Raw genomic sequence first — 26,131 nt, 5'->3', positions numbered from 1 at the left:
GAGACACAGAAAATACTTCTTTAGTGTATTCTTCTGCTGATAACTTTTGGTTTCAGTTTTATCAGCACGCTGGCTCTAATCCCAAAACAGCTCAGCGAAAAATGTTTTGGCAAAAGAGGGGCATATACTAGAGACAAGTTTAATCAGCTAACTCGAAGACCAGCCTGATCCCATTTCCAACGTTTTGCTGTTATCATCCCATATTTGTACGAATGAATAGCTGATAGGGTAGATCAACATTTTGCATGAAACTGAAAAGCAGAGTTTAGAAATGCTTGTCTCCTGGAGCGCAAACTGAGCCAAGCAAATGGTGACTTGAAAAGGTGGGGCATTTACAGCCATACACCCTGAATGCACCCGATCTCATCTGAAAAGGTGGTGAATAGCTCCTTCCTGACACACACACACACACACACACACACACACACACACACACACACACAAGTATGATTATTATTAGGGCTGCCAGATTTTAGCAAATAAAAATGCAGGACATCCAGTTCAATTTGAATCTCAAAAAAAATGAATAATTTAATTTTTAATAAGTATGTTCCATGTAATTGGGGACAAAATTATACAAAAAAATTATTTGTTACTTATCTGAAATTTAAATTGGCCACACTTTATTTTTTCCAGTAATCACAATTATTACATATACATATGTATGAATGGACTGTAAATAATTTGATTGTCATTTTGTCAGAGAGATTTTGTCTCTGTGTAGAAGAGAGGTTGAGAGAGAGAGCGAACAAATCTATAGGTTAAACAAGACTTGAGAATAAGAAAAATTCATGAAATTCACGGGGAAAAAGTATCCACTTTCTCCCAAACTATATATACTTCCTGAAGTAAACAGAGAGCTTACTGATTTTTTTAATAATCCTATTGTAAGTGAAAACTGCCTCATCAGTATGTTGGTACTGACATTATCCAAGAGTTCTGATAACAATCCTTTCATAGCTTTCATAACTAGGATACATTAGAGCCATAATTGGGGACACAAAAATGTAGGAGACAGTTATATATATACACATATGTATAATTATATGTTTTATATATATATATATAAAATCTGACAAACATCTGGCAAATTAAGCTAAACCTCTTCCTCGTTTATAAGGTGGGAAAATACTATCTCTTAGGATATTGTGAGTATTATAAGAAATAATCAAAGTAAAAGGTCTTTGTGAAATGTGAAAATAAATAGCATTATTATTACATTAATGAGTCATTTAAACACTGAAAGCTTAAAAAGTGCAAGCTTCTTCCACAGCCCTCCTCTGCACCATTCCTGTAAGGACACTAACACCCAGCACATCCAGAGGTAGATCTGTGTCCCAGGTTTAAAATTCTAGGCCTTTAAGAAAACAATGCAGAAAAAACACAGCTAATTGCAAATCAAATATAGAGAACACTTCACCAAAGAAGTTGTGACAACTTTACAGAGGCTCTCCTCAGCCACACAATTGTCCAAGATGTCTTAATATAACTCACCTTAAAGAAAATTCTAGCCCCAATTTTAGGAAACCCCTTGCAAACAGTATGACAGTTCTCCTCTCCTACTTCAAGCTCTATGTCACTAGAACCCTAAGCCCCAAATTCTAGCGCAAAACGTATACAGTTAACTCTTGTTATTTGCAGTAGTGATGCTCTATGACGTTGCCCTGAACTGAACGGGACAGTACGGGGAAATACAGTAGGTTCCTGGGAGCCTCTGGTTACATTTTCATCAGCCGATCAATACATAACCTGTTTAAAGACACCTTATTCAATAGATTCATCAACAGTGAACTCATGGCCAACAGCACCGTGACCCCTGCTTGAACATGGTCTCTCTGATAAACGTACTTTCTCCATAATGCACATCCCAGCCTTCTTTTTCTTTCATTTTTTTTAAATTGAAGCATAATCTATTTACAATGTTGTAGTGATTCAGTTATATCTTGATATAGATAGATACAGATAGATATTCCTTTTCAGATTCTTTTCCATGATAGGTTATTACAAGATATTGAGTATTGTTCCCTGTGCCCTACAGTAGGTCCTTGTTGTTTATCTGTTTTATATATAGTAGGGTGTATACGTTCATCCCCAACTCCTAATTTATCCCCCACCTTTCCCCTTTGGTAACCATAAGTTTGCTTTCTATGTCTGTGAATCTGTTTTGTAAACAAATTCATCTTTAGATTCTGCATATAAGTGATATTTGTCTCTCTCTGACTTACTTTACTTAGTATGATAATCTCTAGGCCCATCCATGTTGCTGCAAATGGCATTATTTCATCCTTTTTTATGGTCGAGTAGTATGCCATCATATACATATACCACGTCTTCTTTATCCATTCATCTGTCGATGAATACTTAGGTTGCTTCGTGTCTTGGCTATTGTAAGTAGTGCTTCTATGAACACAGGGGTGCATATATCTTGTCGAATTAGAGTTTTCATCTTTTCCGGTTCTACACCCAGGAGTGGGATTGCAGGATCACATGTTCAGCCTTCTTGCACTTAGAAGCACAGGACAGCACTTAGCACTACGCTTGGGGCCATTTTAAACAGCAACATCACCAACACAAAGAACAGAAACGTGGTACACATGGCACTAGCTAGACTGCAAACAGGACACTTGTTCACAGTCTGAGCTGAACCCAGAAGGAGAGCCTCGCCTTGACCTTCCTCGGTTGCACATGAGTGGCCAGCAACTCCAATCCCCTGCCGCTCTGCTTGGGCCTGACAATGACCATGAAAGCTGTGTGACCATTATTATTTTGGGGTCACAAATAAACTTAATTCACAAATACAGAATATGCCAATGATGAGGGTCAACTGTATTTAGACTTTAGAATGTAGTCTGAAAAGTTAAACTTATCCTTTAGTATCACTAAATGGAGAGTAAATTTCTGGATTATAGAGCTATGTTGTTTACTTTTGCTTTCTGTTGTATTACCAGTTCTTAACATATTATTTGCAAAGAGTAAATGCCTCATAAATATTTGTGACACGAATGAGTGAATGAATGAATGAATCAATCAGTACTTCATCCTGTCCCCCACTCAGTGTAAGTCTATCTTTCTGTGACAGATTATCCCAGGAATTAATGCAGGGGACTCGTTCATTGAGATTCTGTTAGGGTGTTACACACAAAGTCCAAAAAACAGCAAAACTCCGGACCACAAATATGTTTAAATTCCCCGGGTAACCATTCTCTAATCATCCCTCCTTCCAACTAACCGCTGCCCCATTTCCAAACAAAAAAGCCTAGCCCAGCCCAGCTTTCAGAAGCTTGGCCTCCTTTCTCCCTTCTGCTTGCACGTGAGCCGATGAAAGGCCTTTGTAAAAGCTCTGGCTGCTGAATATTTGATGAGCAGCATCTGGTTGAATGACAGAGCCCGTCACTGCTATTTAAAGACAGGTGCAGCCCACCAGCCCCCATCACCATTGTCAGCTCATCAGATGAACGAGTGTTTGCCCAACACTTGTTTCCATGAACAAGCAGCCAGCCGCGACCAGCATGCATGATCATGCCTTCCAATAAGCTGGCCGTTGAATGAGCCTGGCAGCAAACAGATAATTAATCCTCACCTATCACGCAGTCCGCTAGCGAGAAACTGTGGAACAAAGAAACAGCAGAGGCAGGCAGTAAGGCCTCCGTGACCGGAAGACGCTGGTCCTGCGGCTTCGGTGCCCATCACTCCGCCGTCCAGACCTGGCCTTGCTATTAGCCGCTTCCTCTGCTCGCTTTCTGCCTCTCAACTGAGAGGAGCAGTGATGGATCTTTGCAGCTTCTGTGTGGCCAGGTCCCTCTGGGGAAGCTGAGGCCGGAACCTTACAGACTAATGGCTGCTGGGTAATCACTCAGCGCACTTCTCAAGAACGCTGAGGAAGTTAGGAGGGGAATTGACAGGATCATGTTGAGTAAATGGGGCTCATCTTCAGGAAAATTGTGTGTTGCTCTAAAATGTGCTTTCTCCTCCTTTTTTTTTTTTTTTTTTTTTTTGCAGGGCTACTGCTAGCTTCGCCCACCCATGGGACGCCTTCCCCTGGAAGCACACAATCCTGTACTGGAGTAGGGACCCCTTCCCCTTGAAGCACACAATCCTGTTGTTTTGGTCAGCACAACAGGGGCCAAAATCCAGGCTTCACGGGCCCTCCTGGCCAGGGCCCTGTGTCAGCAGGTCTTAGATGACCCACTCGGGCCAGGGACACAGACTGTGGAGGGAGGGAGGGCAGCAAGGCCGGGGAGAGGGAGAGGCTGGGGTGCAACTCGGTGATGGCAGAGGCTCAGACGACCCCACAGGAAGCTCCGGAGCTGAGACAGCAGGGACTGTCCCAGAACAAGGCAAGGAGACCCCACCATAACCAGTCATCAAAATGGGGGCCACATCTACCACCTGGAGAGACCCTCTCAGCTTGGGACGGTTCTCAGAGATGGACGGACAGGGCCGTGAGCCCTTGGCCACCATCATGCCAAACAATGGAGAGAATCAATGCCTTGATCCTAAAGAGGCGTGTGTGTGTGTGTGTGTGTGTGTGTGTGTGTGTGTGTGTGTGTGTGTGTGTTGGGGGCAGAGGTCTGGGCAGAGCAGCTCAGATCCACTGTGGGGCAGGGGGACATCCCCACCCAGGCAGCAGCACCAGCTTGCCAGGCGCCCCTGAATCTTAGAAGAGCGATTTTCCTCTTGCAGAGGCCGTTATATCCAAAGGAACCTGATATGATGGAGCAGAGAAGAACAGTCCTTTGCACCCAATTGCCAATGGACCCTGTAACCCTGGTCATGGGTGGCCAGGCTGCAGGGGGACAAAGAAAAAGAGGCCACTCCAGGACACACACATGCCCGGACTCCAGGCCGTCCTCCTGCAGGTCTGGGGCTCTGGAAGGGGCTCCAGGCCAGCCCACCCTGTGTCACCAGCATCATGGGTGCCAGGCCAGCAGAGGAGGCGGAGAGTGGCCTTCCCCAAATATTCCTTAAGTGCACAGAGCATTGGCAACTTGAAAGGCAGGATATATATTTAGGCAAAACTAATTTAAAAAATAAATGGAGTGAGAATGGAAAGGAGGAAGGAAGGAGAGGGGATGAGGAGAATGGAGGGAGGGGGTGTGCTAAACGGTGAGCTGGGCGTTCACAAGGACCAGTGTCACGGTCACCGGGAGCACCAGCACCCAGCCAGCCACCCACTACAGATGCGCAGTGATGCTCATTCAGTGAACAAAAGAAATCAAACACATACTGTGTATCAATATCATACGACATAACCTATTGAATGAGATCAAGAAATGTGAATGGTCTTTTAGTCAATACATAATAAATGAATAATTTTTTAACATTCAGAAAAAAAAATTATCCTTGGGATTCTCTTCTCTGCTTAATGCTGAGCAAATATCCTAAAAGGTGGTTTAAAGTACAATAATTGTCCACTTATATTGTCATAAGGCAGCTGGATTACATGCAAAATCCCTCCACTTATTTTCACTCTGTATTAATTTTATAATAAAACCAGTCAAAGGTGGGAAATGCCTCGGTCGGTAACTGAATTATTTATATTAGAAGCTTTCACTCACTGGATCAAATTTTTAAAATGTTCATTTCAGGAATTATTCATGAACCTCTGTGTGTTTCTCAGCTTCTTTGTCTGTAAAATATGAACAATACGAATTCCTATCTTACAGGAGTGTTAGAAGGACTCAGGGAGTTACTGTCTAGAAAGCTTGGGGGAGCTGCCCCGCAAAGAGCAAGCATGTGTTATCTACTTATTTTTCTTCTAATGAATAATTCGCACTGTTTGAAAGCTAAATGTACGCTGTCATCTCAAAGGGTTCTTTTGTATGAATCTGTGCAAATACACGTGGGTCTGTTTAAGAGAAATAGTTATCCACAAAGTAAAGCCTAGACTCTAACAAGTGAATCCATCAGAAATTAGTCTCGTCCAGACTTTGAAGTAAGTCAGCTTCAAAACTGCAATAAATTGACTTCAAATACACACAGAAGCAAATCAAATCAGTTGAACCCTTTCAAAGGGAAAATAAATTTTTAAAGTAAGAGAAGAGTGATGATCTCCTTCTCTGGGCTCTTTAACCATTGCTCAGCACAGAGCACAGGGAGGTGTGTCCATGAACTTGATCCCACTGGCAGACGTCTTAAGGTTCTGATCAAGACCAGCACCAGGACTCAACACAGGAGGAAAGCGGGACTCTGAGAACCGAAGGAACCTGACCACAATCGTGCTGCTAATTCACATCCTGGGGCCAGAGAGACTGTGCCATTCACTGTACAGCTTCCAACTACCCAGGACGGCGTTGACCAGGCACAAGTAAATGTTTATCAAGTGAGTAAACAAAAGAAAAGTGATTTGAAGTGTGAATCAGCAAACTGACATCCAGTCCAGCTGACCCCCTTCCCTGTCATGACAGACAGCATCTAAATAACAGGTGAGGCCACACTGCAGATTTGGTTTATCACAGCCAGAGTTAGGACTTGCAAAAACCTCTCCTTAGTCATAATAATACGACCCAATGTTTCCTGAGCTGAGAATTATATGTGTTGCCTCAAAGTTCTTCTGTGTCACTGAATAGTCTTTGCCAAATCCAAAACAACCACCGCCCCCTCAAAAGGACAGATAAAGAAACCTAAAAGACCTATCACTAATTTATTCAAAAATTCAAGAAACAAGCATCTAATCATTTTGGTAGCATTCTGTTTGGTCGTGAGCTGATATTGGTAATAGAACACCTACCCCAAAGAATTTGTTCAATTAAATATTTTCTTGCCTTTTGCTTTATGATGACATAATAAACCAGATGGTTTATTATGGTATAATAATAATAGTATAAAGATTGACAGTGTTTTCAACAAAAACCAGATGCAAGCAGTTTAAAATACCTGCTACTATTTCCTCTCTGACGTCTAAACACGTCTTTACAAGTTACAGACCTCTTTGCCTCTTCATGTCGGCAAATGGAACATCATTTTTCTTTTCTCAGGGAGTCTTTAGTGATTCTGGTAAAGTGTACCCTGGGTCAGAACCTCAGGGCAAGGCCCTCTGGTGATTACTTTACACACACACACACACACACACACACACACACACACACACACTCTCTACTCCATGATGATTACAATTTCCTCTTAAACTAGGACTCCTGTTCAGAGATGGAGAGAAAATATTCTTCCCTATCATCTTGGAATAACTTTGGCAACAGTTTACAAAAGTGAACTTGACCTGCTAAAATTTCACTTGCTCACAATTGTCCTCAAAGCACAGTGAAGCCTCTCCATTGCCGCCCGTCTAATTCCATCCACCCCCTCCCAAATGTTGAAAGAGATCCCCAAAACGAGAAAAACTACCTTCTTAAAAACTTTTGAGTTGTAAACACAAGCAAATACAGAAAAGGAACTGCTACCTTGCTCAAAATAACAGAGCAAAGTTAATTAGAAAAAAAAGATATTTCAGAGACCCACTCCTTTCCTAACAGGGAGGAGAAAATCTTCTTCATGAAACCCCATATTGAAAAATATTTGGAGGAAAAATCCTGAAAGTTTCGCCCTTTTGTTTTCCTTTGGTAACGTGACCGCCTCAGCCGAGGGCTGGACCCACATCTGTGTTTCACCTGCTCCTGGAGGACCTGGCCTTCATAACTGAACAGGGAGACTTAAATTAAGAAAGACCCACCCAGCACCCAAAGCCCTTCCCTTTCCTCCACCACTGGGAGTTCTGTTCTCACCTACTAATGTCATCCGATTTCAGAGAAGGCTCCCAGTGAGTATGGGTCCCTGGACTAGAAGACAGCTTTGCTGTTAGAAGTAATTACCCTCCTTAGACAACACTCATCTCTGCTCCTTTGGCATGTGTGTGTGTGTGTGTGTGAGTGTGTGTGACATAAACATTTCACATGTGAACTGATTAGATGATGATGCTTCTAAGATATCTTTGCTGTAGGTCAACTGCTAATATTGCCCAGCAAGTGTTGTAGTCTTGACGTTTGGAGAATTCCTTTTTAAGCAGCCCCCAATTAGTAAATGACTCTCCCCAAAAAAGAATGGAGAAGATCCTCTTACCCACCCCAGCCTGCAGGAGGGCACATGAACAAAGACAAGCTGCAGGCAGGACCAAGCAAGCGATTTCCAGCAAATCCCAGATTTCACACTGTAGCCAGATGTGTGTCTCTCACCCCAGACCCTGGACACGTTATTGATAAAGTTAGAGCTGTCGTTTATCCAAAGCGCATGCAAGGATGTAAAAATTTCTGTTGAAACCAACTGAAAAAGACTTGGGACTCTGAGCATTCACAAAATCAAAATCTAATAAAGTATGGTCAGGTGCAGGGAACGGAGCAGTCTATCCCCTCACTGTGCAGTGTTCCTAGTTGGTTAAGTGGATTTATAACCCAGTGCGTTTCTTTTTCATTCCAGAATGGAGGGGGTCCTGCCTTTTCAATGCATGATTTTGCTAACCTCTAATTAAATGAGTTAGCACACAGGGAGCGCTTACAACAGTTCCTGGCTCATAGGAAATGTGACATACTATTAGCACCCTCAGTTCACGGATCTCTGCAGACAGTCCCTCTGAGCCTCTGGTCTGGGCCAGGCAGGTGCAGCCTGACTCTTGTGGTCAAGATTCCCCTGTAGATCAAGCTAATCAACACCTCCTTCAGGATGTTGCCTTCTCGCTTCCGCATCTCATTTTGCCTGATATCCTAGATCTCGTCTATCCACACAAACCCATCATGGAAAGATGTTCCATGTGTTCGTCATTCGTGTGTATCAACCATGGTGCTCTCATGCCAATAAATCTTAAACCTCCTCACCATTCATGAGGAGTCACCTTCAGACACTTTGTTTTATACTAAATACTCTGGGTTTTGTCTTTTTCTTTTCTAAAATTGACATGACTGATTTCATCACCAGTTTTTCCCTCATCAAACTTGACTCCAAATACTATGAGATCAGACCCTCCTTAAAAGGACAATGGTTTGCCACCATTGAGCCTATTTAAGGCAAACTCTAAAGGCAACTGCGGAGGACTAGTTTGAGGTCAGTTCCAATGACAGCATCACTGGAATACATCTATGGCTTCCAAAGACAACCTCTTTGAAAGAGCTACCATTCAATGATATACATAAGAGGCAGCATGTTTGGGAGGCCATGCCAGTGAAGAACCATGTTTTCTTCTCATTTTTATCCTCCACACACCCAAACATAGTGTTCCGTGAAGGGCAGTCTTTCAATGAACATTTGTTGAAAGAACTAAACAACCACTCTTGATAAGATGTATTTTCTATATAACATACACGTACGTCATCAATCTGCACTGATGCAAATGAAAATGTCTCCTTTAAACACACCCATATTATCTCTCCAGACGCTTGTGCCCAGGACCCGGTAATCTATCAGCCAACAAGTATTTATTAAGTGAGTGGGTTTCCCTTCACCCTTGCAAATCCTGAGAATGGTGTTCCATCCTGGGCATGAGTCAGACAACACAGTGGTTAAAAGCGTGGCCACCCACACAGTGCCCGTGTCCTGGGGCTTGTTCTTACGCCGCCCGAACTCAGGCTTTGTCTGTAACATGAGGATTTCTGATAATAGTTTTTAATAATAATGGCAGCTCCCTCAAAAGGTCATTGTAGGAATTAAATTAATTGATGCCTGTAAATAATAATACATACTTAGTAGGCAGTGCCACTGGCTCTCTAGTAATCGGTTACTTAATATATTATTCAACAAGAAAGGCTGGAAATCACACAATTCTTAGCTGATATCTAAAGAGCACAAGGAAAAGTCTTGAGGTTAGGACTAGCTATGAGACTGAGATTTCTAAATCTCTGACGTTCAAAGTAATAATGTTGTACCTCAAAATAACAGTCGTATTGTCATGAGCCAGTATGTAATGAGTATATACAGTATATGGACTTCTTCCACATCTCGTACGTTTTACCACTTACATTCCATCCAAAGAAAATACCAACCCTCCCACCATACTGGCCGATGGGGGTACTCATTACACATAAGGTACAGGAAACCTAACATGCGTCTGGTTAAAGAATTTAATATCTCATCAACCTGGAATATTTGGACCACCTGAAGTTAATTATATATTGGTTCCTATTTAATGGATTGAAGTCTCAATTTAAATGCAAAGCCCACTGCTAACTGAACAGCAAGCAAAGATTTACTGCCCTTCCTACAGTATCACAGGCTTAAATAAAATGCCTAACGTTGTAAGGAAAAGCATAGAACATTTTGATTTCTTCAATTACTTCATATCCCCTGATCCCCAATAAATCTAAAGTAGCAAACTCCCATAGCCTGTCTCCCTGCCCCGAGCTTCTGTCCCCAGAGGACAGACGGGTGTAGGTGATGAATTGTTCTGTGACGTTTGCTCTCGTGGAGGTTGAGGGACGCAGAGGACTAGGGCTGCGTTCCTAAATGCTCCTAGAGCTCTAGACTCTAGAAATGAATGCGTTCATTCATTCATTCCATAAATATTTACTGACTGTCTCGTGTCCTGGAAATGCAGCAGTTAACAAAACAGCAAAATCCTAGCCATCTTCAAGGGGATGCGTTAGAAGGGACTCAGTGAATAAATGCATCAAAGTGGGGCCTCGGCTCAGCCTCGGGTGAGACCCTGGAAGGCCGAGGGGCCAAGGAGAGCATCCCAGGAGCCGAGAGAGCTGCCTGGGTGGAGAGACTCCCAGCCCAGGGACAGGGGCTTCGCTGAGACCCCCTGGGCATTGTGGGATGCACTACACCAACATCTGACTCTTGCTGAGAAATCCGAGGAGAAAGAAGAGAGGGAGGAATTGCACACTGACTGATGGCAGATTCAAGGTGCCTCTCCTCCGGGCCCCAAGTGTGCATGCCTGCGACTGTGTGTGCATGTGTGTGCGTGTGCACGAGTGTGCATGTGTGTGTGCGTGTGTGGCAGAGGCCCTACACCGCCAGGCAGAGCGGATGCCGTTGGGTTCTCCCAGGTGACACTGGACTTTCCTACCTGTTCGTGAGAAATGAGTATCAACAGGAACTTGAAAGGCCGAGCGTGTGTGACCCCCAAGGCCCCCTGCAAAGCCACACAGCCATCACCCTTCCAAGCCCATCACCGTCTGCACAGACACCACACAGGCATCATCCTGGACCACATGGCCCAAGCCCTGGACCCCACCACAAACACCCGGCCTGGGTGCCTCGAATCACAGATGTGGAAACGCCGGATGGGGAGTCCTACATGTTCACAAAAGTCATATGGGGGCCTCCCTCCCTCGAGTCCCTGTGCGTTTTCAGACACAGCAAATAAATGAGGTTATGAGGTCTCAGCCACACCCCTCAGGAAGGACGGAAGGACAGGACACACAATCCCAGCCCTACCCCCAGGTACCAACTGGAAAGATGCCTGCGGGCTCCCTTCGAGCTGTTCGTCTCTCAGCGCCTGGGAGGGAGACATGGCAGACACCTGTGCACAGTGATGCTGTCTGTGCTCTGACCTTGTGACACTTTGGTGATTCAGGATATTTCTCCCCACACACAGGAGAGGGGAGAGGCTCTTTGCCTCTGATTTCATGTTTCACCTATGAGTTTCCTGACCGTGTGACTCCCTGTGCTCCAGGCACAGACAATGGGCCACTGACACACACGAGGACTAAGCCACACATCCCAGGCCACCATCACCCCTACAGAGACCACTGGGCAGAGCAGGGCTGGGTAGTTTGGGAAGAAGGCAAAGCCAGGCGTCATCACATTAAGTATGAAGGGGAATCCCACTGACCTGGTTTCCAGGTAAAACAAGGGGACATCCTGATAGAAAAGCAATAGATCATTTAATGGAGTACAAACAGGTACTCATTTTTAAAGCACTATAATGCTAAATATATACGAAACCTTCTTTCTTTAAAACATGAGCTCCCAGCCATGAAATAGGAGTCACCTGTATGTTATCAACTTGGTTCTGAGGCCAGAAGCTACTCTGTTTAAACATCCTTGCTCACGTTGGACTCTAGGAATCAGGCTGGAGTGGGCGGGGTCCCATGAACAGCGTATTTTTGGCTTGATGAGGATTTGTATAGACTCACATTTCTCTAGCCCTTCTTAATTTTGTGTATTAAGGATTTAAGTGACTTAGAAGAGCTATCATTTAGATTCTTCCTAAGGCAGGAAAACCAACATAGCATCTGCGGTCCTAACCATTAGGATGAATGATCAAAAGACCCACAATCAATGTAATAATAGTCAGGGGGAGAACGGGAGAGATAAAGTCATGATTTTATGCTCTGCTTATACCAAGTCTTTACTGCTTTTCCTGAAGAGTCAGCACCGTGAGCTGGCAACCCGGAGCCATGGCCATCCCCAGGTCAAACCCAACTTTCCATCCCTTCCTGTAAACATACGGCCATCACACTCACTAAGGCACTGGGCACAGTCCTTATTTCTTGTAATGGCATTGTTCTGAAAAACAATTAAGTTAACTCAGTGCGGTTTAACATCTATCGTTGTGGAAGAACTTCAAATGTGTAAATGTACCAACCAGACCAGGCTTCCTCATCAGAGCCTCAGGAAACAGAGGCACTATTTCCTTCTATGCCTTCAGGTGCTTGGAGAGCAACGGGGGAGGGGTCTAAAGGTCTGCAGGAACACCCTCAACGAGAACTCGAATCTCTGCCTTTCTGTACTTGATGGAGGCACACGTGACAGCTCTCAGCTGACACGTGAAGGAGCCACGACCGCACCTGGCTTCCTCCCCAGGTCTCCTGCTCCGGGGCTCAGAGACCCCTTCTCTGCCTGCCACCTCCTTCTCCCCAGCAGACAGGATACACAAATCTGTACCACTGTTATCACCCCGTCTGCCTCATTTTAATGACAGCACACTGAGTTGCTCTTAATCAGCCAAACCCTTCCAGACTGTCTGCAAACCTACAAATACAGGCCTGCCAGGGAGCCTGTACGGGGAAGACAGCTGTGTGAGTGACAAAAACACGTCACCACCAAGTGCCACACAGCTCTACTGCTGAGACGTGTGACCCTGCTCCCCACTGGACCGGCATCTCTCCCATCAGATAACGACAGACCCTGGGAGCCCCCAGACACACTCAGCTGTGGTACAGAGTAGCAAAGGTCTCTTACCTTGCATGGTGGCTTTGGTTGGTTCTGAGAACAGGGGGATGAGCAGAAGGTAGATGAGGTAGACGAAGGAGAGCCCATTGTACCGGAACGCACAGGCTGCGGGGGGAGAAGAGGTGAGAGGCGTTAGTGACCGACAGCCTTAGGTATCACGGCATCAGGCGGCATCTCTGGAGCAGATCTTCAAGTAGGGAGGAAAAACGGAGCATCCATTCTGTGCCCATCATTACTTGGAGCGTGATGAGAAACGGGAATTAAAACGCACGGTCCCTGCTCTTAGAACCCAACCAAGAGGGCTGCATCGGCGTACCTGATTGAAGGCAGGCCCGAAATACGTCACAAAGTAAGCTGGGCAAACTAAAATTGCTACGGAAACATAGGCAACGGGGCTGTGAGGGTTTGAGGCGTTCGCCTAAGGCTGTGGATGGAAGAAGAGGTGAGACTGAAGGGGAAGAAAAGAAAAGAAAATATTTGCCAAATGCTCTGTGGCCGGGCCTGACCCCAGTTATCTGATTAGTCCCCTTCTGATAAGGAAGGCTCCCCGGCCCAGAGACTCACCCACTCCCTGGGTGCTCCCAGCGAGGAGGTGATGGAGACAAAACTAAACTCAGGCCCCAAGTCTACGCTTCTTGCTCTGCGTATCTCGTCTTAAAGGGAGCACGGCAGGTCGGAGATGTGCTCCTTCCCTCCCCAAGCTCTCCTTCCTCATCTATGAAATGGGTCTAATAACCATCTCTGACTCAGAGGCTTACGACGAGGAGTGAAGGTTTAAACACTTGGCCAGAGTCTTAGACCCGGGAAGCCCTCAAAAACACGAGCAACTGTGGTGAGGATCCTCGTTACCAGACAGGGAGAGGGTGGTGTGCAGCATCCATGTGGAAAGAAAATGAGCGCCTTATAGCAATTAAAAATAAACTTATTGGATGAATAAAGAAAGGCTGAGGGAGGGAGAAGGAGTAAGTATGCATGTGTGGATGAGATCAGTTTAACGGATTCACAGAACGGAGAAGTGCTGGAACAAAAGTTAGTCGGAGGGGCTTCCCTGGTGGCGCAGTGGTTGAGAGTCCACCTGCTGATGCAGGGGACACGGGTTCGTGCCCCGGTCCAGGAAGATCCCACATGCCGCAGAGCGGCTGGGCCCGTGAGCCATGGCCGCTGAGCCTGCGCGTCCGGAGCCTGTGCTCCGCAACGGGAGAGGCCACAACAGTGAGAGGCCCGTGTACCACAAAAAAAAAAAAAAAAGTTAGTCGGAGAGAAAGTGGAGAGAACGTGGAGCTGAAAGAACTAGTCCCTGACCATCTGGATCCGGAGAAAACATTTCAGAAAGAGTAATCTAAGACTGCACGTGGGCTGGACTGGTGGGCCGGGAAACTTCAGTGTTGCAGCAACAAGGTGTAAATGGTGCAGAAACAACGGAACTTAAGAAGCAGTACGTGAAATAAAAAGGCATTTGGTACAATAAATATGGAGAGATGTGAAGAGAAATTACACAAAAGTGACTCCAAGGATCGCGACTGCGGTGATAAGGATTCCTGCCGTGGAGGAAAATAAGACATTTAAGGAGAAGATGGTAAGTTTACCTTTAGACACATGCACAGAATCCAACCGTGGGACTCAGCCCTGATGGAAACAGTCAAGGGACAGTGTGGGCAGGATCGCTGCTCAGTGACCCCAGAGGGAAGCGGAGATGGACCCTGAGCAGAGGGGTGAGCGGGCAGGACAAGAGGGGATGGACTCTCTGAAGGCCACAGCAACAAGGGGAGGCAGCTGCCTACATGGGGGGCCAGGGGGGTGAGATGGGGAAGGGAAAATGGGCAGGTACGGAAGAAAAAGTCAGCAGAAAATTGAGGACAGATAGGAGAAAAACCGGGGAAGTCCATTTTCACAAGAAAAGTTTTCATGGAAGAAGTTTACTACAACAGAGAGAGGGGCTGGTCATTTGATCATCTGTGAGGGTGTCCAGGACAGCCTCCAGAAAGGGATGCAGACCCAGCAGGGGGATGGGAGTTGAGAGATGGAAGCACAAGGGGAACATCACCAGCAGCAGGAAACAAGAAGGCTGTGCAGGGGCTCACAAGGCCACAGAGGGCTGAGCTGGGGAGACACAGCACGGGCAAGGGCTGGGTGCTCCTGCCTGCAGAGTCAGAGCGCCTGGGACCTGGGGACAGACCAGAGTGGGATGCACATGGCATTAGGAGATGGGGTCCCAGCTGCTGGTGGCTTCCTTTGGACAATGACAGGCAAGCAGGGTACAGTGAGGGATGCTGTGGGGGGAGGAAGGCATCAACAGAAGTGCTTTTTCATCCCGCGGGGGTCGTGCACGTGACGGTAGCTTTGTTTACCACCATGGCCACTCTCAACCTCCTTTATGAAAGACCCAAAGCAGGAAGAAACTTTCACACTATCACTGGACAGGAAAATGTATAAATGAGGCAGAATAAAAGAGCAAGAACCCGTGTTTGGATTGTCTTTCTAGCTATTTTTTTCTGTCTCTTACTTCTCATCCAGAGTTGATGTTCCTTAACAACCCAAAAGACATTTGGTTATTCATCCAGTCACTAGATATTTTTTGAGCACATACTATGTCCTTGGAACTGACCAGCATCCCTTCACTTCCAGGAGGGGAGATGTACGGTGAACAATAAGCACAATAGAAGATAGCAAGCCATGCTGGAAGATGAGCACCCTGTAAACAAGAACTCGGGGGTGGGGAGTGGCAAGGGGGACAGGGCCCTGGGGTGGAGGAGGCAGCCGCTGCATCCCCTAGGAGCACCGCAGGAGGTGAGATCCAAGCCCTGAGGTGAAGTGGTGAGGGGGCGACCAGCCACCCCATAAGCAGCAGGCCACGTGGCAGCAAAGCCCCCAGCCTGTCTGACTAACCCTGGCCCGCAGTGGCCCAGGCAGTCCTGGATGGGGCCGGGTCACATGGGCCTTAGGAGGGATCAGAGGACTCAGTGTCCACTCTGCGACATCGACTAAGTGATGGATCTCACCCTCCATCAAGGTTGCAGCCTGGCTCCTGCCTGGGCCTGCATCTCCCTGTCCCACCGACACACATCCTGCCCTTCCAAGCGGCTGCCCGGCTGAACAGCCCTGCACTGTGCTGCTTCTGGCCTCAAGGGCTCGAAGGCACTGGACCACCTTCCTGCATCCAGCCTGTTCCTGCTCTGCTCCAGTGTTTCCTCCCCCAAACCAGGTGCCTTCCTTCTGCTGGGGGCAGCTCTCGCAGAGCTCTTCTCATCCAGGGTCACGGGCATTTGTCCATGTGTCTGTGACCATCTCTGTTACCTCCAGGGCCCGGGGGACAGGAGGTTCTCAGGCTCACAAAAGGAATAGACAGGGATAAGTGAGTGAAATGGAATGAAAGCCACAAGGGTGCCTGAAAAGGAAACCAGGGTAACAAGGCTACAGCCTTCCCAATAGCATCAAAACACCACCACTGGCACTGCCCCAAATAAACATTTAATCAAGTGGAATGTCGCTTTGATTTTAGCCTTGGGCTTTTTAATGTTAATGCACATCGTGCAGCAAAATTACCTAATTCTGTGTATTTCTGGGTAAAGAGAAAACTAGAGCTTACTTGTATGATGGTATCACTTTAAAGAGTGTGCCCAGAGCGTGTGTCTGCTGTGAGTCCATGTCAGTATCAGCTCACAGGAACGCCGCCCTGTGTCAAGCCCTAACTGTGCATTAACTCACACTCTCACCACCCTCCGGTCACAGACCCTGTTTTTACTCTCTCTCTACACATGACAAAGCAGCAGGAGTAGGAAGCACAGCAAGTGGCCGGGCTGAGATTGGAGCCTGGGAGCTCGTCCTGAGCCTGCGCCTCCGTCCGGAAGCCTGGCGGCCTCACCTGCCTGACCCGTCCACGGGTAACTGTCAGGGGCTCAGGGGGCCAGAACCTTCTTTCCACAGGATGCCTGTCGCTGTTTCAGTTTTATAACTTCGTTCTGTAAGGTTTCATATAATGCACAGTCGAAATGTGTAAACTTAGGAAATTCCCAATGACTAACTTTGCAGGGGGTAGAAAGGAGACCACCCTTGGGTTCTCAGGGCAGAACCTTTAGTTACCATTATTTATAACAGAGTCCCAAATACTTAAAGAGAAGCAAGGATGACCCAGGGTGGTAGGGAGCCTCTAAATGGTCCCCGTGTGTGATCCCCTGCTCCTGAGTGTGGGCTGGACCCAGGGGCTCCCTGCCAGTGACCAGAGTCAGTGAAAGTAGCAGGATAGCTCTTGGTGGCTTCTACCGTGGGTGCCCCTTGGTCCCTCAGTGGAGCCAGCCGCCGGGCTACAAGTTGTCCCGAGGAGAGGCCCGGAGGGAAGGAGCCACAGTCTCTAGCCAGCAGCCAGCCCGCACCAGCCAACGGCCACACAAGTGAGCCTGCAAGCAAGTCCCCCAGAGACGGCAGCCTGACCAGCCTTGACTGCAGCCCGTGAGAGCCTGAGCCGGAGGCACGGGCTGAACCTCCCCGGATTCCCGACTCCCAGAAACTCTGCAGCAGGGTTTATTGCTTTAAGCTGCTAAGTGTTTGGGTAATTTGTATACAGCAACAGATGACTAATACCCAACCTTTCACACACACACAGACAAAAAATCAAGCCACTTCTAAAAATCCACCTTCGTTTATTTTTGTCTAAAATTATCCAGTTTGTTTGATGACAGTGGCCTAATTGCTGAATTTTCTGCTTTATTTTATGTGTGAAGTTGCTACCCAGGAGCCACCCGAGCTTATGGGGACTCTGAATGCCATATCTAAGTGCATTACTCACCTAGAGCAAAATATGCCTTTGAACTTGTCAATAAGGCACATTCGAGCTAGAAAAGCCTCAGGAGGCAAAGAGCAATGATCCTTTATCCAGGGTAATATTGTCTTGGTCTAGGACCTGGAGTCCCAGAGCACAGCCCTGCTCCTATAAAAAGCTATCAGATGCTGGTACCCATGCCTCTCGTGGGCCGTCCAGGCTCCTGGACCTCTGTCCCCTGCCTCAAGGATTTTATTGTCGACAGTACAATTTTTTTACAGATCAAGGTGTTCTAAGGAAAAAGGTTCTTCACTTTAGCCAAGAATGCACTATCTTTTCCACTATTTCTATCTGGTTTTAACCATCCAAAATTATATGGAAATTTCCCTCAAAGGATGACAACAGGAATTTCCCCAAAAGACCTTGCCAGGACTAGAGAGCTCACAATTAGAAACTGGGAGATAAGTCATCAAGTGAAGAGCATTATAAACATACGTGCTGCCATGTGAACTGTAAACAACTGGACTGATCTCATTAACACATTTCATTTTCTAGAGGTGAAAACTGATAGGCAGTTTAGGAAAAACTCTGCAAGTGGGAGAAACGATTGATGTGACTTTGACAGCTTAGAGTTTAATCAATATAGAAAGGGGAAAATCTCTTGCAAACAGGAAATTTTTAAGATGGCCACATAACATTTATAAAAATACTTGTGTTGCAATACACGTGTACGAGTTTCCCATGTATTACACGATGACGAAGAGGTTTATGCACACTTTAACTTCCATAATAGTTGAAGGTAATAATTATGTTATTAAAGGTAAGTGCCCTCAGAGCTGAATGTTTTAGCAAAAACGTGTCCTCTCTTCCTCCACACCATGAATGGCCTGCGAAAAAACAAAGCTTAAATGTTCAGAACCTCCATTTCAACTAAGTACATTCTAAACACTCTTTATGACCTCAGAATGCTTTATTTATTTTAACAGTTGCCAGAACAGTAGATACACATTATTCAGAATATAGCAACTTCAGTACCAAGAGACAAGATAGTCAGTTCAGTGATTCTAGAATTATTTTGTGTTTACACTTTCCTTCTGTGCTCTGAATCAATCAATGGCTTTTAAAAGGATGGTGATTTTTATAAAAATAGTAATAACAAGAGAAGCAGCTGCAAAATACTTACAATGCAGCAGAAAAACAAAACAAAAACCCAACAATTGCAGATTTTTCCTAAGGAAGCAAAACCATCAAAGAAATGAGAGACAGGAAAGGCTGCTAAGTCACCTCACCCATTGTCTGTGTAAATTATTTCCCCCAGGACACACTCCTGTGTTTTACATCCGGTGAAACTTATGCATGTTTCACGTGGTGATGCTTTAGGCAGCCAACAGGCAAGACAAGATTACTCCCTTCTTTCTTCCGGTATCTCTGACCTCCAGATCCAAGATTACTCCCTTCTTTCTTCCTGTATCTCTGACCTCCATATCCAGCGGAGGTCCTGTGCCAAGTGCTCCCTTCAGAAAGTTGCAAAAATTAGTTCTTCAAGAAAGAGGACACCAGATGATCCCTCCCACTACAGTTCAGAAAGGCAGACATCTGCCCACACACTCTTACCATGAAGCGCCTGCCCTATGCTCCCCACGCCAACATGAGTGTGTTCACACATGTGGGACACAGAGGAGAACAGAAATATTCATCAAATAAGAAACACACATGTAGAAACGTTCCCTATATCTTAACACTACTTTTTTATCCAGAGATATATGAAAGCTGACTTTGTTCCAGGGAGTCTGTCAGTCAACACTGAATCCATCAGTCACGTGTTTCTGACACTTCAAAAAACAGAAATCTCTCATCACATCAAAGAAACGGTAATTATGTGGTGAAGGTGTTAGCTAAGCTGCAGAGGTAATCATTCTGCAATATACAGATGTATCAAATCAATACACAAACTTACACAATGTTACATGTCAACTGTATCTCAATGAAGCTGGGAAAAATATATATTGGGTGTTAATTTCATTATAGAAGTTAGTTAAAAGAATGTAATTTTGGAGTAAAGCCTCCAGGAAAACAGGACTTTTACAGGGAATAGAACTTAGAATCAAACTGTTTTAGCAGAAAATCATAACCATTACTCAGTTTACTAAACATTTTAAGGAATCTAAGGAAAAATCAGGTGAAAGCATCTTATTTGTAGAGGATAAAAGCCTTTGGTCTGAGTTTTCTACTTTTTTTCCAAACAACCTGGGGTACAATCTGTAAAATATAGGTTGAACCAGATGGTCACTAAAACCTTAGTGTGATTTTTTTTAGCCACATGAGTTTAAAACTTTGTTGCCTTTTTAATTATTTTAAAAGGGTAGGATTCTCTTTTCTATTTTAATTAATTTAATATATACCTGATCAAATATTATTAACAGTATTAAAAGTTTGAGTTTTGTAAACTCATCCTGATTGATTGTATGCTTGGCAGAAAATAAATTTTAAAGAAAGAATACAGTGCTAACTCTTTCCTCCTTTAAAAATATCTTTTAATACATCATTCACAATTTTACAAAGTATTCATAGAAAGTGGTCATGTTTAAAATGCAAATCCCATGCTCAAGCTTGACCTGGCGACCTGATCCAGAGAGTAATAGCACAGACTGTTTCTCGTGATTGCAATGAGGAAATAAAGCCTTTGTGCTAATACATCATTCCTTAAGCTTTCTGAACACTTATATTAGAAATCAGATCTATTTCACTCTGAGTATGAAGAGCCCTGCATTTAAATCCACAGCTCCTACGCTTCCTCAAAATAAAACTTGCCCTCTTACTACTGTGATGAATAAGAGATTAGGCTGGGCAAGTGAACGCAGAGAATGGTCAAGCATTAAAACTGTTTCTTCACCCACCCATCATAGTAGCTCTTTTTTAATCTCTTGAAGAGGAGAGTTAGTGTTTGTGGACGGGGACACCGAGAGTCACTTAGGTCTGTGTCTCTGTATTTACTGATTTCTGCAGATATCACTCATCATGCTTTATATACACATTTATTCTCATGTGAGAAAGGTACCTTTTAACTTAGTAGTCTCAACTCACTTTTATGTAATTCAACAATTTATAACTGGACCACTATACCTCTCTACTATTCTATTACTAGCAGAATGTAGATTCATCTTTTAATTTTTTAATTATTAATTGCAATTAAGATTTAATCTATCAAGATTATATCTATTTAGTCTATAAACATTAAATTATTAATCTTTAAGAATTTAAAACTTATTCTCCTCAGTAAAATTTTTAAAGAGAGCTGATGATCCCTCATGTTTAATTTTATACTAACTTCACTTTATTCATTCTATCTCATTTTTAATTAACACTACTTTTCTGTAATTTTCCCAAAAGTTAACTTATCTTCCTAATATATACAAATTCTATTGGACTACCAATTCACTATAGTTGGATTTTTACATGATTGGTCCTCTGAAAAACCAAAGAGAAGTGCTTAGAACCCTAATAAGACAGCAAAGCTCCTTACTGGATTTCTGGTTACTTAGATTTTTCATGCCAAGTCCGATTCACAAGTTTACCATCTACAAGATGCAGCAAGATTTCAAATTTGGAAAGTTACTCCTCCATTTATGTTGCTCTCAGTATGTCTAAACTATTCGGATGAACCATTGAATTTGATGGCTTCATGTAAGAAAAACAGTCAAATATTAGGGAGTTCATACCATTCAATCAGAAATAAATTGGGACTGGCTTACTGGACTGCATTACGAGTAGAGACTAAATGTCGTTTTCATTTCAGAAATAAGAGAAATCTGCTGCAATGCCATTCTATCCCCTGATGTTCAAGGGCCTCCCACATGCTGGTCCCTGAGCAATCTGAGACAGCTATAGAAAAGGAGACACCAGGGCTGGAGAATATATGTGTATGTACATGTGTATGTAGGCTCATGTAGGCGGCATGGCTTTTAATAACAGGATTAATTTACTGGCTGCCACAGTTTCCTTCTTTCAAGTACTCAGTAAAATGAGATTTTTTTTGCAGCCTTTCACTGTAGGCTTCAGAATATTCTATATTATTCTTGGCAGCATCCTCCCTGCACTGGTGTGTGCATTAGCATGAAAAGAAGTCGGTTTAGCTGCCGACCGTGAAGCCCTATTTCTTCCATCCTTAGCACACAATGCGGCCTCACACAGTATCTCGTTTAACAACTAATATGGCTGAAAACTGATTAAAAAGGACTGTTTTTTAGGTTGATAAATTTATTTTGACATCCAGCCTGCTTCTTCCTAGGAACACCCTCTTCCCTGACATATACGGAGCCAGCACTATTGCCTTCAAATATTTCTGGTGCCAGAGAAATAGACACACCTCTTATGGCATGAATTCAGCCCTCAGCTCTGTCTGGGGTTTATGCTTCTGATACCATAGTGATGAAGAGCAGCCTCTGACCACAGTGTGAAATCCTCACTCCCAGAACAATGTCCAAAATAGCGAGGAATTGGACTCACACCTCAAAATCAGCTTCTCCACCAGATCTGCTTGGGCTGTAACTCAGACTCACAGCCTTTGACTTTGCATTCAGTCCTTTCCTCATCATTCTGAATGCTAATCCCACTCAAAGTACGTGTAGCTGAGGATGGAGTGGGGCACCACACACTCCTGGTGGTGGACAAACCACAGGGTCATTCAGGGCATCCCACCCCGCTTCATCCCATCCCCAGCTGCCTCTGCCTTCTGATCTCTCTCACTGCCCTTCTTTTCAATACACACTACATCCTCTAAAATTAAGGTAATTTAAGACCACCAGTGGGATGCTCTATTTGGAGAATTAATTATTCCAGGAATATGTTTAAGCTTACGATACGTGCTTTCATCAGCTCATGGCCTTGAACCATGAGAGAGCGTTTGATTTTTGGTCAATAAATGAAGAAGTTTTGGATCTCCTAAATTTCCAAGCATAGATGACTTTTCCTGACCTATGCCCCGGATTTACTAGATGACCCATAATGTGTCAGAACTTTCCCCAAAGTCCTCAAAGTGAGACTGTTTTGTTATCCTAGTCTATCTCCAAAAAGTAGGCATGACTCATGAGCCCTTTTGAGGCTAAGCTGGATGGTTCCTATCAAAACTCTGTCGAGGCTGGGTTACCTCCACAAATGTCATCGCTAGGTCACTCGGTCAGTTTTCACGGGGACAAGGAGGTTGCAGAACCCTTCCAACTCTTGGCCTGTGCCCAGGAACAGCTCAGACAACAATGCACATCCTTAGACACACATCCCCTTTTGCCCAAACCCACCACTAGCCATTCCCCAAGTGCATGTCCCCAAGTGCATGTTCAGCCACGTCGGAACACAGACTCCCTCCTGTTCATTCCTCTATTTCCAGTTTCTATGCCCATTTCTAATCACAGTAAGCAGTCAATAAATACTTACTGAAAGAGTAACTAAATCCCTGTCTCTTTCTTCGCCAATCCGTAATGTCCTCTACCCAACCATGCCTCCCAAATCCCGAAGCATCCTTCAAGCTCACTCAAACGTCTGTCTCCTCCCACAGAATGCCCTCATCACCCAGTAAAATGTAATCTTCTCTGAATAAAAAAGCACACCTGTCTAGCAATAAGGGAATAATTCAGTAAGGACTGCCACACCAGGAACTCTGTGCCACATTCACAAAGAATGGCCGCTGCTCATGTGCACGGACGTTGAAAGATGTTCACCAAACAATCCGTCAAAACCTAGGTTACAGAACTGGACACAATACGACAGGTCTACGAGCTTGATATTTACAATATTCAATCAGTATTCCCATTTTCCGGAAACTAAGGCTCACAAAGGATATGTAATTGGTCCAAGGTCAAGGCGAAACTGGCATTTAACCCCTCCACTCTGCCAGCCCTCTCTGCACACAGAAAACATCTGGAAGAATATATCAGACCATTAACCTCTGGGAAGAGGAACTGAAGGAGGGAAAACAGTGGCTTTTTAATAATGTTAAATTTTCTTATAAAAGGTATGTGTACATTTTGTATTTTAAAATAATATCAAATTTAAGGCATAGTAATCTCTTCCATTTCTGAACACCCATCACATTTTGGCTCCATCACTCTTATGACTTGGCTCCACGTGGCCTTGTAGTACTTCACCCTGTAAGCATGTCACCTTCTTGACTGGACCGTAAGCCCCCTAAGAGCAGGGCTGTGCCTTCGCTGTGTCTTCGGGTGCCTAGTAGAGCACCTCTCACATTACAATCACATGACAATGGTGCAGAATGAAGAAAGGAATGAAAGGCGGGACTTCCGTTGCCCTTAGAGATGGAGGGATCTGAGAAAAGCTGTCGTATCTGACTAGTGGTGTAAATATTCAATGGTTTTCACCAAACAGATGACTCTGCAATGTTCAATCTGGCTCACATAATGACATGGCTACAACAACAATATTCAAAAGGGATGAAACAAAAGTATCTGTTGGAAAAATAGTATTTGGGTAATAACTTCCACTTAGGCGTCCAGGAAGAAGCAAGAAACAAGAGAGCTTCCTGAATCATGAACCTTTTCTGTCACAATGAAGTCACACTTCAGGGAGCTTCTCTTGGAAGAAAAAGGTATATGAAGTTAAACTCCAAGTCTTAACCACTTTTTCCCTACAAGTGGATTCAATGCAAATTCTACGTCACCACGAGAAGTGCTATGAGGCTTTGGGCAGCTTTGGGGAGTGAAAAGACATTTATTAACCTTATATACCGCACAAAGAAAATGAGCAAATGCACTTTCAGTGTCCAGCTTTAGCAAAAATTGAACCTCATAGCCTGACTCCTTCTTGGTGGCAACTAAGAGGAAATCAAAATGTGAATCTCAATAGAGCTGCATTGGACAAATCCAGTAATACAACGAGCTTCAACTTCCCGTCACAGAAAAGGAATTATGCCAGGTGTAATTTGTTAATATTATTAGAGGCTGGTTGAATCGGCAGTGCTTAAATAACAGGTGGGATGAGCTGAAAGGATTTTGCAGACGTCCTAAGCCATCCTGGGGCCACTTCTCCGCTGGCGGGGCACAGCTCCCAGCTGGGACAGCACTAACCAGGCGTGATCTAGGGGTGAGGCTAGATGCCCCCTTGGGTCTGGAGATAAAGGGCTGGGAGCAAAAGGTTTCCAGTTGACCCCTTTAAATCCAACATGCCCTCAGGACCTCCAGTGTTTTCTTCCATTTCTCCTTTAGTTAAAAATGGGCAGGAACCTCTCAAAACCAAATTCAACGATCTGGCGTAAATCACAACATCATGGCCAACAACCAAGTAACATCCACCCATCTCATCAGTAAGAACTAAAACGTCACATGAACAGGTAGCCAGCAGCCAAAGGAAGGGGAATCGAGATCACAAGTGCTGATAATATTCTTTGGGAAAGGACACCATTCTGAGGTGATTCTGCATTTCTAAGTTGACTGGCCCTTCCTTGGCACAAACGAATCCTAAAGAGCAGATAACTCTCTTTTTTTTTCTCAGAAAAAGAACTAAAGTTGGCTGTTGTTGTATTTTCTCAGCTCTCATCTGGAACATGTTAATTTTCGAAGCAGACTGCCCAGAAATACAACCTGGAAAGGAAAGGACAGCAAACTCCAGCCTTCTTCTTCTTACTCATTTTCTTTAGAAATACACCCCTGGGGCCCCCAAAACTCCTCTCCCGGAGGCCTCTTCCAGACTGCAATAATCGGGCCATTTCAAAGGAAAAAGAGCACAATTCGGTCCTAGCAAATTATATCAAACACATAAGTCAGGATGTAGGAATGTCAAAACACACTGAATTGAACCAATCCGTAGCTTGTTGGGAATCAGAGGTGTCAGCGTCTGTCACAGAAGCCACCTCTGTGGCCACCTCCTCCTCTGTTCTGTAGCCCTACTCAGGGTGGGCCCAGGACCCACTCCAGCTGGCGGCCCACACGATTCACAGCCCGAGGGTCCAGCCCACAGTGTATAAAAAAACCATTTTTTTAAAGCATACTTGAATTGGAATGCTTACTGGCACACAAAAATCCTGCTTTGGGAAGGAAGGAAGGAGGGATGGATGGAAGGAAGGAAGGGAGGGAGGGAGGGAGGGAGAGAGAGAGGAGGGAAGGAAGGAAAGAAGGAGGGAGGAAGGGAAGGGGAGGAGGAGGGGAGACATACCTCCCACAGTGAAAACCCTAATGGTGAGTGTGGTGACCTGAAGCCTCTGAACCACCCAGGACAGAGACTATAAATCAACCCCTGCACCCCCAGCATTTAGTACAATGTCCCAACACA

General features: G+C 44.8%; 1 protein-coding gene across 1 annotated transcript in view; it reads right to left on the bottom strand.

Annotated features, from left to right (window-relative positions):
- Window positions 1-26,131, bottom strand: part of PIEZO2 (piezo type mechanosensitive ion channel component 2) — a 331,944-nt gene that overhangs the window by 259,522 nt on the left and 46,291 nt on the right. Inside the window, exon 2 of the mRNA XM_089894937.1 lies at window positions 13,108-13,203. Within this exon, the coding sequence (XP_089751063.1) occupies window positions 13,108-13,203 (96 nt within the window). The remainder of the gene's footprint in view (window positions 1-13,107; window positions 13,204-26,131) is intronic.

Source organism: Delphinapterus leucas, chromosome 14 (genome assembly GCF_059928025.1).
Source record: "Delphinapterus leucas isolate spDelLeu-1000000601 "Yukka" chromosome 14, BTC_Dleu_Yukka2, whole genome shotgun sequence".
In the NCBI taxonomy this organism is placed as follows: domain Eukaryota; kingdom Metazoa; phylum Chordata; class Mammalia; order Artiodactyla; family Monodontidae; genus Delphinapterus; species Delphinapterus leucas.
This window is presented reverse-complemented; position numbering and strand designations above follow the sequence as displayed.